This window comes from Nycticebus coucang, chromosome 6 (genome assembly GCF_027406575.1).
Source record: "Nycticebus coucang isolate mNycCou1 chromosome 6, mNycCou1.pri, whole genome shotgun sequence".
NCBI classification, from domain to species: domain Eukaryota; kingdom Metazoa; phylum Chordata; class Mammalia; order Primates; family Lorisidae; genus Nycticebus; species Nycticebus coucang.
Window position 1 is genome coordinate 69444720 of NC_069785.1, and position 15786 is coordinate 69460505.

The following is a 15786-nucleotide window of genomic DNA, read 5'->3' on the forward strand; positions in this document are numbered from 1 at the left end:
GAGCTCAGAGCAGTCCCACCCTAGGGATGCAGCAGCCCTTTCTCAAGATCAGTGTTCGTTAGGGCAGCACATCTAGAAAATGCTCAGTTTTGTATTTTGGAGGGGTGGAATGTTTGAGTGAGGGAGAAACTATACTTGAATGCCCAAAAAGTCTATGTGTTTGCAGGTGGGCACAGGGCCATAGCTGTTATTTGAAAAGCCCACTGCCGGGCAGCACCTGTGGCTCAGTGAGTAGGGTGCCAGCCCCATATACCGAGGGCGGCGGGTTTGAACCTGCAACAAAAAATAGCCGGGCGTTGTGGCAGGCACCTGTAGTCCCAGCTACTTGGGAGGCTGAGGCAAGAGAATCACCTAAGCCCAGGAGTTGGAGGTTGCTGTGAGCTATGATGTCTAGCACTCTACCAAGGACGACAAAGTGAGACTCTGTCTTTAAAAAAAAACAAAAAGCCAAAAAACCCACTGCCTAAGGTGGGCAGCATATGGTGGGGCAGTGGCATCAGCATTGCCACATTTGAGGACCCTTGCAATGTTTAGTCTCTGCAGAGCCACCACATGATGGTTTGGAGTGGACACAGCTGAATTATTTTGTGTATAGCATGGTCCCTGTGCTGTTACCCTGTAGTCCTCCGGGATTTACAACTTCCTAGCTGATGACTTTGGTCAGGCTACCTGACTATCAGGCCTCAGCTCTCTTGTCTTAAAATGGGAGTGACTAAGAGGATTTACATATGTAAGGTAGTGCATTTAAAGTGCTTCATACTCTGGCATTTGGGAAAGGTTTCTTAAATGGGGGCTGGTATATTATATTATTATTACTGTTCTTAGTTCCTCTCAGTTCTCAACTCTGCAGATGTCATTACCTGACATGAATATCTGTAGAACTTTACCTGCTGAGTCACTCCATTATATAACTTATATAAATAATATGTACAGATAAGGGGGCCTGCTGGTAATAATAATTGGTTGTTAATTTATGGAGTGCTTATTTTGAGCCAGGCATTATTTGACACACTTGAAATTAATCCCAGCACCCTGATGAAATAACTACTGATTACAACCCCATGTTACGGGTTCAGAAACTGAGGCCTGGGGAGGAGGGTGAAATCATGTGCCCAAGACTTCACACCTGTGGAATGGCAGCGCTGTGATTCACATGCAGGCAGCTTTACTCCTGAGCCGGTGCTTTCAGCCCAGTCCTGTTGCAGGAGACACCCATCTGGTCCTCAGCCATATCACTGTTTCTGCTGTGACCTTGGCAAGTCACCTTACCTCTCAAGGCCTCAGTTTTTGCACACTGGCCACGTGGCCGGCATGTTCTCCAGCTTCCCTTCTCTTATTGCTGTCACTCTCCCTTTATGCTCCCACCACACTCCAGGTCTTGGGGGTCACCCCCACCACACCAGCAACCAGCTGAGTGACTGGAGAGTGGTGGCGGCCAGCAGTCTCAGGCCCGGAGACCAGCAGCTGGATGGGCCCTTGAGGTGGGCCATGAGCAGGCAGGCTGCGGTGGTGGCCAGACCGCCCGTGATGTAATGACCGATTAGGCACTTCCTCTTGGAAGCCGGGCTTCCTCTAGGAGCCAAAGGTGCTGGAGCTGAGGTGGGGTGCGGGGAGGGGTGGGTAGGAGCAAATAAGAGGAAACTCCTGTCAGCTGGGCCGGCTTTTGGAAAGAGTTCAGCAGGGAGGCTCATTCTAAGCTTTTGACCGTTAACATGGCCCCGTGCACATTCCTTCTCCGCTTTTACTGCCGGAGCCCGTGGATAAGGGCCTGGGCTTCCCCTCCCTTAACCGAGGGGAAAAAAGGGGGCCTCTCTAATTAATGCTGCATCTCTAGACTTGCTGCAAAACCCGAAGCCATTTCTGCAGCTTAAAAGGACAAAGGAGGGTTAAGTGGAAACTCCTTTTTTCCCTCTAAGTTTGATAACAAAAACTACTTATCTAATGGGCAAACAAGGCTTTAAAAGGGGTGTTAGGTTAACCAGATGCAGGGCCACATAATTACTCCCAGGCCTGGGAGCCACAGATGAAAAGCTGCCGGTTGGATGGGAACTTGAAGCCACAGGCATGACATGGGACACAGAAAGGAGTTTTCCAAGAGGGCAGGAGGCCCCAGTGCAGCCCTGTGGAAAAGGGATTGGAAAAGCCAGGCCCAGGGTCCTCCCCAGCTCTGCCACCAACTTGCTGGGTGACCCTAGGCTAGTCATTTAACCTCTCAGGGCCTCTGAGACTTCAAATCTCTCTTTGTAGCTCATGGTGGGGCCTGGGCTCGTCTGCCCTTGTTTCAGGCTCATGGATGTGTGACCGAGCAGGCTCCGTCTGCCCAGCCCATTGAGAGGCAGGGAGGTGGCTGTGGCCCGGTGGGTGTGAAGCGGCAGTGAGGACCTAGAACGTGGAGGAGCGCCTGGCTCTCCTGGGCCTCAGGACCGGGCCGCCTGCAGACGCTCTGAGCCTTTGAGTCTAATCTGGGCACAATGCTGGGTCCTTCACAGGATGGCCCAGTCCAGGGCAGTTTGGCCAAAAGGAAAGGGGGAAGCAGGAAGAAAACAGGCTGCAGTTTAGAGCACGCAGCCCTCGGGCGAGCACACAGGAACGTCCCTGCCCTTTGTTTTGACAGAAAACTGCTGATTCGAAGAAGCTAAAGGCTTTTCTTGGGATCTCAACTCTCCCTGCCTCCCCCAGACTGCAGTTGGACCCCTTGGTGCCCCAGCACCCCCACCAAATTACATGTTGGGCTTGCAGCACCCACCCCTGGGCAGAGAGGCCAAGAGGAAGGAATGCCAGCCATTGGAGGTGCTGGCTTCTGTGCAGGGGAGGCCTATTGTTGGGACCAGTCGCCCTGTGCAAGCAGCCACCACCCTCTGGTGGCAGGAATGTGGGCACTACCAGGAGGGAACAGGGACTGTCCCTGGGCAACTGCAGAGCCCTGCTGAGGCCACTCTAGGACAGCCGCAAGACATTGCCACTTTCTTCTTTTTAATTTTTTCAGAGGTATCATTCCTACCATGAAACGTATAGCTCTTAAGCCACTTCTGACAATACGTATACCCTCGTTTCCATCGTTCAATCAAGATATCAAACATTTCCATAAGCCTGGAAAGTTCCCTTATATCCCTTCCCAGCCATCCTACTCCCCAGAAGTAATCACGATTCTGATTTCTGTCACCACAGATTAGTTTGCCTACTTGAGAATTCCACAGCCGTGGAAACAAATAGCGTATCTTCTTCTCTGCCAGGCTGCTTTCACATAGAGGGATGCGTGTGAGATTCCCTGCCCGGTCATGGGTTTCAGAAGTATGCTTCTTTTTATCAATGAATGGTGTTTCATTGGATGGATGTGCCTAGGGTTTGTTTATCCATTCTCCTGTCAGTAGACATCTGAGCTGGTTTCTGGGTTTGGGTGGTTATGACCAGAGCTGCTGTGAGTATTCACTAAATCATAGGAATTTAGAGCTGAGAAAAGTAATGATCTCATTGTTCAGATGGGAAGACTGAGGCCAGAGAAGGGAGATGACCTGCTGGATCAGAGCCAGGAGGCAGGACTCTTGCCTCCCGGGCTGGTGCCGCTCTCCCAGATCCACCCCAGACACATTGCCTCTTGTCCTCCCCCCGGAATGCTCCCAGCGGGACCCAGGGCCTGGCTGGGAATTAGGCCAGGCCCTGAGCAGGGGGTAGTGAGCGGGAGTTTCGGTCAGAGCTCGGTCATCTTTGATGTTGTTCACTCGGGTCTGACTCCCCGGTATTTATTTGCAATTAAAGAGCTGGTTCCTAATTAGGCTGATGGCTGTGGGAGATGGCGGGAGCACAGCCTTGGAGCCACGGGCAGAAAAAGATCCTTCTACAAGAGACTGTCCTCTCACACCCTGAGTGGCAGCCCAGGCTGTGGCCTTGAGGTGTCAGGGGGTGTGAGGGCTGTACAGCTGTAGGAAGTTCAGAGCAGACCACGGGTTAGGGGGCACTTGCCTTCTCATGGTGTCACGGAAAGCGGGTCACCTTGTGTTGGACATGCCACATGGAGTCTGCGTGCACATATGTGTTGAGCCAGAGCAAGGCTTGTCTTTGTTTTACACATTGAGATACTCAGCTCTGTTTTTCCTTTCTTTTACTCCCTGAGCACCTGTCACTGCAGGTACCAGGCTAGAAGCTAACTTGTAACATTTGTAAAGTGCTTACAATTTGCAAAAGCATCGTCACCCACTATCCTATTGAAATCTTCTACCATGGTGACCCTGGGTCATGCCCTCAACACCCTCAAGGATCCCTGGCCTTTGAAGGGTAAGGACAACACTGGAGCCAGTGAACAAGGCAGCTGTTTCTTTCTGCAACCAATTGATTTGTTGCTGAAATTTCCAGAAAATCCAAAGATGTGAGCGAGGCATTCAATTACTAACCAGTTCATTTTACCGAGGCTTGGAGACATTCAGCAGTTTGTCCATGGCCCCACATCCAGCCAGTGGTGGCAGTCTGAGGTCTGTCTTATTCTGAAACCTTTTGGATCATGCAACAAGGGTTAGAGTAGAATTCTGCTCGAGTTCTGGCCCCAGCTCTGCCACCTACTGCTGTTTGTCCTTGGGCCAAGTCACTCCACACACCTCCAGGACACCCTCCTTGGGGCACAAGGTTATTGGAATCCATTAGCAGTCCTTGTAGGCCAGTCTTAGGACTAAGTTTTCATTGGTTCATGGTGAAAAAAAATAAAAATAAGGTAAAAAATAGACCTCTAGCTCACAAAGTAGAGCATTGGTAACCCTGTATCATTCCCAACTCCCCTGTTAAAAACTGTTGGTTTGTGGAACCCCACTGTCGGGTCTCACTAGATGAGATGGAGTCAGGGAATCTTCAGACTTTGGAGCCCCAAGACCAGGAGCTGGGTCAGGGTGGGGATGGGGAGACTGAGAGCAGGTGGCTCACCCACAGGATCAGACATGAAACCTACCCACCTTGCCCACCACTCCTTCACTGCCCTCAGCCTGCTGGGTAGCATCCGATGGGGGTGGGGATGGTGGGCAGACACTTGGGATAGATTTTATTTCCTCCCTTCTTCCTTTTTGTTTCAAGAGAGTCCTGGGGAGGCTGTATGAAGCCTTGGCAGGGGCGGGGGGTGGTGATGGTGTATACATCCTTTCCTACCCAGGACAGTGCAGATGAGCTAGGGGGCACTGGCCTGCAAGACAGACACCTGTTTGGGCCAAAGAAGGGGCTGCTGGTAAGGTACCCCAGGAGTGAGAGGGCTTCCCAGAGGCAACAGTCTATCTCCTGGAATTTGGGAGACTTGGCCAAGAACCCAGGCATGATGAGGTATTACCCAGTCTGTGCAACCTTCAAGCTGCAAGGGATGGGGTGTCCCTGAGCCAGATGGCTGAGGGAGGCTGCGCCCTAGGGCGGCTCTGGAATTCATCCCCAGCCATAGAGTACTATCCCTGTGTGGGGCATGAGGCCAGGCGTGGACATGGGTCTTGAGATAGAGGAAAGAAAGAGGGCATTTGGCTTGGCTGGGATGGGGGAACTGAGAGAGGGGAGACAGCAAGTCCCATGTGGCTTTGAAAAGCTTTTGGAGACCTGGAAAGAGAAAGTACAGCACCCTCAAGGTCCCATTGCCTGCCTGCCAGGCTCACTCTCCACAGGCTGAACTGCTTCTTTGCTTTTTACCATGGAGTGGCCAGAGCTGCCTCTTCATGGCGAGGTGGTTCTCTTAGAGCCTTATCTGTAAAGGGGGTGTTCCCTCAGCCAGATAATGAAGTGAGCTCAATGGGGTGGGGCTAGTGACTCCTCAGCTTGTGGGACCACAGACATGAGAGCAGTCGTGGTCACAAGCAGGGAAAGAGCGGCTTGGAGAAGGGGACTTGGACATCTCAGTACACAGATTTTAGGGAGGAGCCTGTCTGGAACTCCGCCTAGGATGGTCTGGTGCCGAGGCTGGCCCCAGCCTTCACTAGTGTGTATCCTGGGCCTGAGTTTGCTCCCCTGTGAAGTGGAGTGCTAACAGAGGTGAGGCCAGGCTGTGGTGAAGAAGGAGCCTGGCTCACAGAAGGTGCTCAGCGATGCCATCGCCCTTCCCCTCTCCCAGGCAAATGGTCTTCGCTTCCCCACTGCGCCATGCACTATGGAATTCTTGCTGATTGGCAAGTAGTGTTGGTTGGTGCTGGAGTTTCATGCAAGGCTGACACCTGTGTCGATTAGATGGATGGGGAGAAGAGGAGTGGGGTGGGTTGGGGTGTTGGAGCTTAGGGTCTGGCTATTAGTGCTGTCCACCTGCTGGCACTGACCTGGTGCTTGCAGCCATGTCATCTGCCAGGGTTTGAGCTATCTCTTCCCGCTGGCTACAGTCCAGGACAAGAAGTGCAGGGCCTTATTCCTCCTCTCTCCTGACCATCAGCTGGGACCATTGGGGGCCTTGAGGGAGACTTTAAGGAAAATGATATGAGTTCTGGGCTGGCTTGAGGACCTCAGCACCAGGCAGAGGGTGAGGTGAGGGGGCACACTCATGCCTAAAGCAAGCAGCCAGCAGGAGGCCCCTCAGGCAGGGGTGTCCTACTAGGTGGCTAGGCAGGCCTCCCAGTGTGTAAGAGACTTCCAGGCAGAGCTGAGACAAAGGCAGACAGAGCTGTAGCCTTGCTCAAGCTCCTGGATGAAGTCCTTAGAAGTGTTGGCTACCTTGGGTTTGACCGAACTTTGGTCAGTTTCTCTCAGGCTGAGCCCTGAAGCGCTTTGTTTTGTTCTGTCAGGCCTGAAGCAGAACATCTTCCTCTGTGCACAGGTCCTGGCCAGGGACCTGTATGGAAGCAAGTGTAGCAGTCATGTCACTTCTTAGACTTCTGACCAGATGTCAGAAATGTTCAGAATGTAAGCTGGCCACACACAAGGGCAGGGGGCACAGGGCTGCCCTGCAAGGCAGGCCTCCGCCTGTGTTTCATCTTAATTTTGGTCTCAGAAAACTGTTAAACTCCTCCAGACACTTGGAGACACCCTAAGGTACAGTGGGCCACCCCTTTCGCTGTACAGTGGGGAAACTAAGGCCCAGAGAGGAGAATACACGCTGTAGAGAGCTGTCGGGCCCCAAAGCCCTTTAGGAGCAATTTCCTTTAGCACTTAGAGACCCTGGGCACCTCCACCACACACAGGTGGCTGCAGTTTTGGGGGCAAACTTGCATTTCCTGCCAAGACAACCAACTCAGGTTGGGGGGGGTGATGAGGGATAGTGGGAGACTAAGGCTGAGGCCGGGAGCAGTCACATAGCTGTATTTATAGCAAACTAGGCCGTCACAGGAATCACACAGCTCTGGGCTGGAAGGGATCCTGGAGGCCGCCTTATCATGCTTGAGCCCTCTCTGAGTGGTGTCTTATACTCCCTAATGGCTTAACCCTCCTTTGTCAGGTTGAGGCTTGACTAATGGGTTCAGATCCTGCCCAGCCGCTCACTAGCTGTGTGGCCCTGGGCCGGCTGCTCTTCCGTAGGGTGAGAAGGTGGCTGCCTAGAGCAAGAGTGAGGACAACGTGGGTCCAGCCTGTAAAGCATGGGGAGTACCGTGCTCAGCGGTCAGCCCCTCTTATGGGTGTTTTCTGTCTCTTCTCTGCATCCATTGCCCTTAGCACACAGTAGGTACCCTGGCTTGCACTGTGGGTTCATAACCTTTGTGTTCTTTTTTGTGTGAGGGAGGGTGTGTGTCTATGTGTGAGAGACAAGTCCCATGGTGTGATCAATTTCTTGGTCAACCTAGCACACAGTAGGTGCTCACATGACCGTTGACTGCAAGAAACGTCATGGACAGCAGTGGGCACCTGTGCGCCTCTGTGTCACTCACCTTGCCACCTCGAATAACCCTGCAACTTCTTGTGCTTGCCTTGCAGACGCCAGCATGTCTCCCGACGCCACCAAGCCGAGCCACTGGTGCAGCGTGGCGTACTGGGAGCACCGGACGCGGGTGGGCCGCCTCTACGCGGTGTACGACCAGGCCGTCAGCATCTTCTACGACCTACCTCAGGGCAGCGGCTTCTGCCTGGGCCAGCTCAACCTGGAGCAGCGCAGCGAGTCGGTGCGGCGAACGCGCAGCAAGATCGGCTTCGGCATCCTGCTCAGCAAGGAGCCGGACGGTGTGTGGGCCTACAACCGCGGGGAGCACCCCATCTTCGTCAACTCCCCGACGCTGGATGCGCCCGGCGGCCGCGCCCTGGTCGTGCGCAAGGTGCCGCCCGGCTACTCCATCAAGGCGTTCGACTTTGAGCGCTCGGGCCTGCTCCAGCAGGGGCCCGAGCCCGACGCCGCCGACGGCCCCTACGACCCCAACAGCGTCCGCATCAGCTTCGCCAAGGGCTGGGGGCCCTGCTACTCCCGGCAGTTTATCACCTCCTGTCCCTGCTGGCTCGAGATCCTCCTCAACAACCACAGATAGCGGTGGCCACGGAGGCGATGGCCCCGCAGAGGGGCAGGAGGGGAGGCCCTGGCCCCCGCATCTGTCACCTCGAGAGGGGCCCATGCCCAGAGACACAGCCCCATGGACAAAAGCCCCCAAATATCATCTACCTAGATTTAATATAAAGTTTTATATATTATATGGAAATATATATTATACTTGTAATTATGGAGTCATTTTTACAATGTAATTATTTATGTATGGTGCAATGTGTGTATATGGACAAAACAAGAAAGACGCACTTTGGCTTATAATTCTTTCAATACAGATATATTTTCTTTCTTTTCCTCCTCCTCCTTCTTTATGTTTTGTTTTTGTTTTTTAAGAAAAGGATACAGCAGAGCTAGGTGGAAATGCCTGGGTTTGGTGTATGGTTTTTGAAATATTAATGCCCAGACAAAAAGCTAATACCAGTCACTCATTGATAATAAAGTATTCGCATTATAGTCGTTTTTAAACTGTCTTCTTTTTACAAAGAGGGACATGGAGAGCTTCAGTGGGTTGCTGACCCCTCAGGAACCCTGCGACTTGATTTCAGTCTTTTACTAGACAAAATGTAGAGGGAACAGATTGGAAAGAAAGGAAGGACATGTTTACTTTTAAGTAAACCAGAGAAGGTTTTGTTGTTTTTTCCTGTTCATGCCTGTGGTGTGTCCACTGGTTAGGAATGGGGTTGGGGGAAAGGAAGACACACAAGTCATTTATCCTGGGCAAGTTCTCCCGGTCTGATGCGGGAGGTCCATGCCTTGTCCTAGAGGCACCCAGGTCCGTGCTCTCATCTCTGAGCTATGCACAAACTTTAAGACATGATTTCTTCCCACTTTGGAGAAATGGCCTAGGAAAGGATATCTGAGATGTTGGGCATTGGGCCGACCTGCCACCTTGTAGAACCACCCAAAGCTCCATGGCAAGGCTCCCCTAAGACCTAGACAAGCCATCCTACCACCAGCCATCACTACTGAATAGCTCCGAATCTGCCCATCTGGGGCTGTATTAATTTATCTAAAGGCAGACGTGTATTTCTACTTTATGGAAGGGAAAAGTTGAGGATCTGGAAGGATAAATCACTCGCTCATCAGATAAAATCTAAGTTAGAGGTTACATTTAATTGTAGGACCAGTGCCATTTCATTAGATCAGAGGTTTCCCAAGAATATTCTCAAAAAAAAGAAAACCTCCTTGGCCAGATAACTAAGGGGAATGTTACATTGTGTATCTTCTTTCTTAGAGATTTACATTAGAGTATTAAGTGCTCTGACAAGTCCTGTGTATTATCTCTTGCTGCATAGTAAATCATTGCAAAATTTAGTGGCTTAAAACAACTAACATTTATTATCTCCCACAGTTTTTTGGGGTCAGCAATTTCATAAGCAACTCAGCTAAGTGGTTCTGGCTCAGGGTCTCTCATAGGGCTGCAGTCATCTGAGTCTTGACTGGTTCTGGGGAACCTGCTCATGGCTATTGGTAGGAGGATGGGAGGCCTCATTTCCCCACCATGTGGGTGTTTCCACTGGGCTGCTGACAATGTGGCTTCCCCAGAGCAAGTGATCCAAAAGAGAGACCCAAGAGTGAAACCACTGTCCTCTAGAATCATATTTCAGAAGTGACATACTATCGCTTCTGCCATTTTGTATTAATTATACAAACCATCCCTGTTATGATGTTAGACAAGAATGTGAATGCCAAGGAGCAGGAATCATGACCAGCGCTTCCTCCAAGAAATAGCACCATTGAACTTGGTTTCCCTGTTAAATTTTGCCAGTAGACTATCACCACCTCTGCTAATTCTGTCCCCATACCAAGGCACACTGGTGCCTCTGGCCTGACCACAGCTGGCCATGCCAGGGTGCTCCACACGGAAGCCCTGCCTTGTCTCACGGGTGCATTAAGAGAGTTCTGTTCTTAGTGTTGGGGCAGGGTGGGATCATAGGCAATTAGCAGGTGGCCAGCCAAAAAGGATTAAGGAAACAGTTCCATGTAGTGAAGAAGAGAGGAATTGGAAGGCTTCCTAGCAGGGCTTAGTGCTTGAGCTCTGGTCCTTGCAGGACAAGTGGGAGGCAGGTTGGCAGGCCAGGGGTGGCAGAGGGAGTAGCAGCAAAGGGTTTGGGGTGCTAGAGACCAGGAAGAAGAAGGTTTTTTTCTTTTTTTTTTGAGACAAAGTCTCTCTATGTCACTCTCGGTAGAGTGCTGTGGCATCACAGCTCACAGTAACCTCAAACTCTTGGGCGTAAGTGATTCTCTTGCCTCAGCCTCCCAAGTAGCTGGGACTACAGTCGCCTGCCACAATGCCTGACTATTTTGCTGTTGTTGTCATTGTTCTTTAGCAGGCCAGGGAAGGGTTTGAACCCGCCAGCCCCAGTGTATGTGGCTGGTGCTCTAACCACTGAACTATGGGTACTGAGCATAGAAAGTTGTTTTCAGACACTTGTGCTTTAGAGAGCCAGGCTGCCTGAGTTCAAATTCCAGCTCCTGTCACTTACAGTGACTTCAGTGACTTCTTAACTTCTTAAAATGCTTTGGTGTGATCATCTGTAAGATAGAATAAAATCATCCCCTCCTTGGCTCTAGATGCAGATTGGGAGAATTAAGCATACTATGCAGTCCCTTGGCCCATCATCAGTACATAGCACTTGTTACTAGCACAAGGCCAGGGCTGGAATAGGAGGCTGGAAGTCCCTCAAAGGTCAAGATGAGCAGTTAGGGTGATCTTCAGGAAGCAGTGGGGTAGATGAACTGGTTTCTGAGTGGGCGGGGGGTGGTGATCAGACCTAGGTCTCTTGAAGGTCATTACAGGGAGTTCAAAGGCCTGATGGGGCATCCCAGAAGGAGGGCCAGGCTGCAGGCAGGACCTTGCTCCCTGAGCCCTAAACCCATCTTGGCTGCCCAGAACATGGTACCTACCAATGCTGATCTCCCAACAGAGAGGGACTTTTTGCCGTTAGAAGAAGCAGCAGTCCACCCTGCAATGCCTGGTTATAGAAGTGATCATAGTCCTCTATCATCAGCATTGACACCCCATTTTACAGATGGGGAAACTGAGGCCCAGAGCGGGAAGTTCTTATAATCTCAGGCTTATAATCCTGGAATGTCTTTCAGATTCCCAGCCAGGCAGATGACACTGATTCTCTCTGGAGCTGAGCCTAATTGGCCCCACTGGCCTTCAAGGAGAAAACTCTTCCCATTCCTCTGTTAGCCCGACCCCTACACCCCTTTATGCTTCTGCCCCCAGGCCTGAGCCAACCCTGGGAGTCACCATGCCTCCCAGACCCCTGTTGCACTACTTAGGCCTTGGCCTTTCTCCCTGAGCACGGCAGGCCTAGGCCTTTTAGATGTGAGGATGAGCCTGGAGCAGTCACCAATAACTCTAACTCACCATTGGTGAGCCCTTCAAATGGAGAAACTGGTGCTTACATTCTGTCATTTGTCCAAGCTCCCTGGGGGAAGGAATGAACCCTCTTTCTCTCAAATGCCAGTATGGGGCATCACCCCATGCACTGATTATGACTGGCTTTTCTAGAGTGTGTCTGCCTGCAGGGCACAATCCACAAACCTGAAGGGCTGAATTCTAGGGGCCCAGTGACATCAATCTTACGGCTGTCTCCTATCCTGATGTCTTTGGGTTACCCCAGGTGTTAAGGAGAGGCTCTGTGGCTGCCTTTCTCCTTGAGGATCTGAGAATCTCATTCCAGATTCTCATTTTACGGATGAGGAAACTGAGTCCCTAGAGCTGGCTGAGTTGCAAGTTCACCAGCAGTGGCAGGACCTGCAGTCCTCCCTCCTCTTCCAGTCCTGGTGCTCTGCAGTAACTCTGTGGTTTCCCCTAGACCACCCAGGGATCTGGTGACTCAGGCTGTGATGGAGACACTTTCTAAACAAGGCTCCTATCTTTGGAGAGTGTGGTGGGAGCAGACCCTGGGAGCGAAGTGGATGGGAATTTCTGCTCCCAAATCCAGGGCAGTACTCCAGGAGGATTCCTGCAATTGACTAGGTTTTTGGAGAAGTGTTAGTTGCCCCATTATCCTCTCCTCTCCATCCCAATCTGTCCCCATCTCCAGGCCCCCTCCCCCACCTTAGTCTCCAGGTGTCTGTGAAGGTGGGGTGGAGGAATAGGCCGAGGAGTTGGCCTAGGAGTGAAAGCAGCAGACTGGGAGAGACAAGGGAACCTGGAGATTTTATGTTTGTGTTTCAGGCCCAGAGAGTGGGTATGAGCAGCCCAGGGTCACACAGCAAAGCCCACACTTAATTCATCTCTGGGGACTTCATCTCTGGTGCCCTACACTGCCATAGTGTAATCCCCACCCATCTCGTCCCTCCTGTGAGGTCCCATCCCACATGGTACAGGGGGTACAAGGGTTCCAGCTGCTTCTGGCTATAGCTGTTTATTCTAGTCCTGACTCTGCTACTTGCCAGCTGTGTGACCTTTAGCAAGTTACCTGACTTCTCTGTCTCAGTTTCCTCATCCATTAAAGTGAACAACAATAATAAGGATACTTATCTCCTAGGCTCGTTTGGGGGGATTAAATGAGTTCATGCCTGTTAGACACTCAGCAAGTGGGGCCTAGAAGACAGCTCAGGCAGAGAGAAAATGATTGGTTTGGAGACTCAGCAAGTGTGAGGACTCAAGTCCAGATCCCTTAACTTGCTGGTAACCTGTATGAACTCTGTTTCCTCAGCTGGAAAGGAGAGTCAGTGACCCACTGCAATGGCCCTAGGCTGCTTGGACATCTCCTACCCTTGTCCTGCAACAGCCAATCCATTCTCCAATGGGAGCGATGGTCTGCACTCAGCGCTCCTCCATGCCAGACTCCCACGTACCCCTGTCTCTCTCCCTCTTTTTTCCAGGCCTTTGCCCAAGCTTGCCTCCTCTCAACTGTCCCCAGAGCCCCATCCAACTCTGACCAGACTGCTGCCACACTCTCTTTCCTTGGAAGCCAGAGATGTCTCATGTCCCATTGGCCCCTATGGCCCTGGGCCAGCCCTAAGCCGGCCACAAAGGATAGACTCCTTGGATGTTTGTGGAATGAAAGGGTCACAGAGGTAATGAATGTGGGCGTGTTTTATAAACTCTGAAGGACCAAGCAGGCATCCAGAGGGGTGTGTTTATTAGTATCATGTGTCTCCATGACAACCCCCAGCTGGCTTCTCCCTATAGGCCCCAAGAACACTCACCACTCCCCCACCCTCTGACCTGGGTTCTGGGGGCTCACATCCTGCAGCCTTACTCTACATGGCAACCATGCCTCTGGGATGTGGAAGCAAGAAGTCCTGGTTTGTGGCAGGGGTGGACGTGGTGGAAGGGTCCATTGGATGAATTATAACACAGACTCGCAGAACCCCTGGACTGGGGAAGCCCTCAGACTGTATCTAGTTCCACAGCTGTCCTGGCACTGGAGCCCAGAGAGGGCAGGGCGCTCACTAGGGTCACACAGCAAGGCAGTAGCAGATGAAGATCAGCCCATGATGGGAAGCTCCTTTCAGAGCCAGCCTCTCAAAGACTAACTTACAAAGGCTTTTGTGGAGCTCCCAGCATCAGCCTGAGCAAAGCAGTTGAGAAGCAAGAAGGGTGGGGGTGCAGATCACATGCTTTGTTTTGTTTTAATTGTGGTGAAATATACCTAACATAAAATTAACCATTTTCACCATGCTATAAGTAAAGAGTTGAGTGGCATTAAGCGCATTTGCATCACTGTGCAACCATCACCACCATCCATCTCCAGAACATTTTTGTTTTCCCTGAGTGTTTTAAATTTTATTGTGGTAAAATATGTATAACATAAAATTTGCCATTTTAACCACTTTTATGTGCACAGTTCTGTGGAATTTCGCACTTTCTCATTGTGTTCCCTGTGCTTTTTTTGTCTATGGTGAATGAAGACAAAACAATGTTTTAAAATTCTTCGCCCTGGTATTTTGAGCTTTTGCTGACTCCCAGTATCCCTGAGAACCAGGGGAAGGTGTATGTCACCTTGGCTGAGGAAGGCATTTGGGGAGGTTGGGGAAGGTATTGGGGAAGGAGAGTCCAGTCTAGACTGACCGTCAGCCTTGTAGCCTCTGACCATTTTCAAAACAATGACCATTTTCAAAAAAGTTCCCAGAGTTTCTGAGATTGAGACCAGGAGTCTGAGTAGAGGAGAGAGATGGTTTTTAATTTAATCTCCTTGGACTCCCTGGGTTTACCATGGGAGACCTGGCTGAGTAATACTGGAAGAATCCCCTAGACCTCTGCCTTCATTTTCCCCTTAAAATGAAAAAGTCTAAACATACGATTTGACAATGCCTTTGGAGGAGCCCAGGGACTCTAGAGAATCCCTGCCCCTCACCCCAAAATGCCCAAGAGAGCCAGGTAAGGTGGACCTTCATGTAACCTGCTAAGAGAAGCTGGGACCTCTTTGTTTAGTAATAATAATAGCAGTTATCATTTATTGAGGGGCTTGTTATATACAAAACACTTTATATCCTCTCATTTAATCCTTATTCCCATTTTATAGATGAGTCTCAGAGAAGTTAAGTAAGTTGCCCAAGGTTGCGCAGCTAGTAAGTATAAGAGTTGGCCCTCACACTTAGATTTAGTACAGAGCTTGTGTTCTACCCCCAACCCCCTGCTGGTGGCAGCACTTGTGAACTTGACTTTCCATAACTGCCTGGGGCTCCAGGACCAGCTCTGCCTGGAGCTAAGTGACTTCAGGCAAGTTACTTATAGTCTCTGAGCCCAAGTTTCCTCCTCTGTTAAAATGGGCATGAGAATGGTACCTACTTCATAGGGTGGTTAGGAAGATTAAATGAAATGAGTTAATATTTGTGAAACAGTTAGAGCAAGGCACTGTCCATAGAGAGTGACATTTAGTATTTGTTGAGTTTTAAAAAATAATATGTTTGGGGCAGCACTTGTGGCTCAAAGGAGTAGGGCGCTGGCCCCATATGCCGGAGGTGGCAGGTTCAAACCCAGCCCCAGCCAAAAAAACTGCAAAAAAATAAAATAATAATAATAATAATGCGTTTGTTGCCAGCTTTTCTTCCCTTTTGGTCAGTTTTATTTGAATTATAAAATTAATTGGAAATGTTTATTTTTAATAGTTTTGCTTTCTCTTTCTCATCATTAAGCAATGAACAAAATGGAGCTTTTGGAATGCCTGGAAAAACACACACACAAACCCCACTGTATACATGCGCTCTGTCCAAGATGCAGTTTCATTAACATTTTAACAGAAACACATCTATTCATGAGTTTTTGTAGAGGAGAGAAAAAAAAATCTCTTCCAAAATAAGCCATTCAATGTTGGCCAAGTTCCTTCAGTTGCCTAAAACAGGCAGCATTTTCGTGTTTTCTAAGTACAGTGCGTGTTTTAGAAGTGGACTCTTTGGAAATGGTGACTGTCCTC

The 15786-nt window shown here is 50.4% G+C and overlaps 1 protein-coding gene across 1 annotated transcript in view; it reads left to right on the forward strand.

Annotated features, from left to right (window-relative positions):
- Nucleotides 1-8854, forward strand: part of SMAD6 (SMAD family member 6) — a 79271-nt gene extending 70417 nt beyond the window's left edge. Inside the window, exon 4 of the mRNA XM_053594641.1 lies at nucleotides 7846-8854. Within this exon, the coding sequence (XP_053450616.1) occupies nucleotides 7846-8387 (542 nt within the window). The 3' untranslated portion in view covers nucleotides 8388-8854. The remainder of the gene's footprint in view (nucleotides 1-7845) is intronic.
- Nucleotides 8855-15786: the final 6932 nt, after the last annotated feature.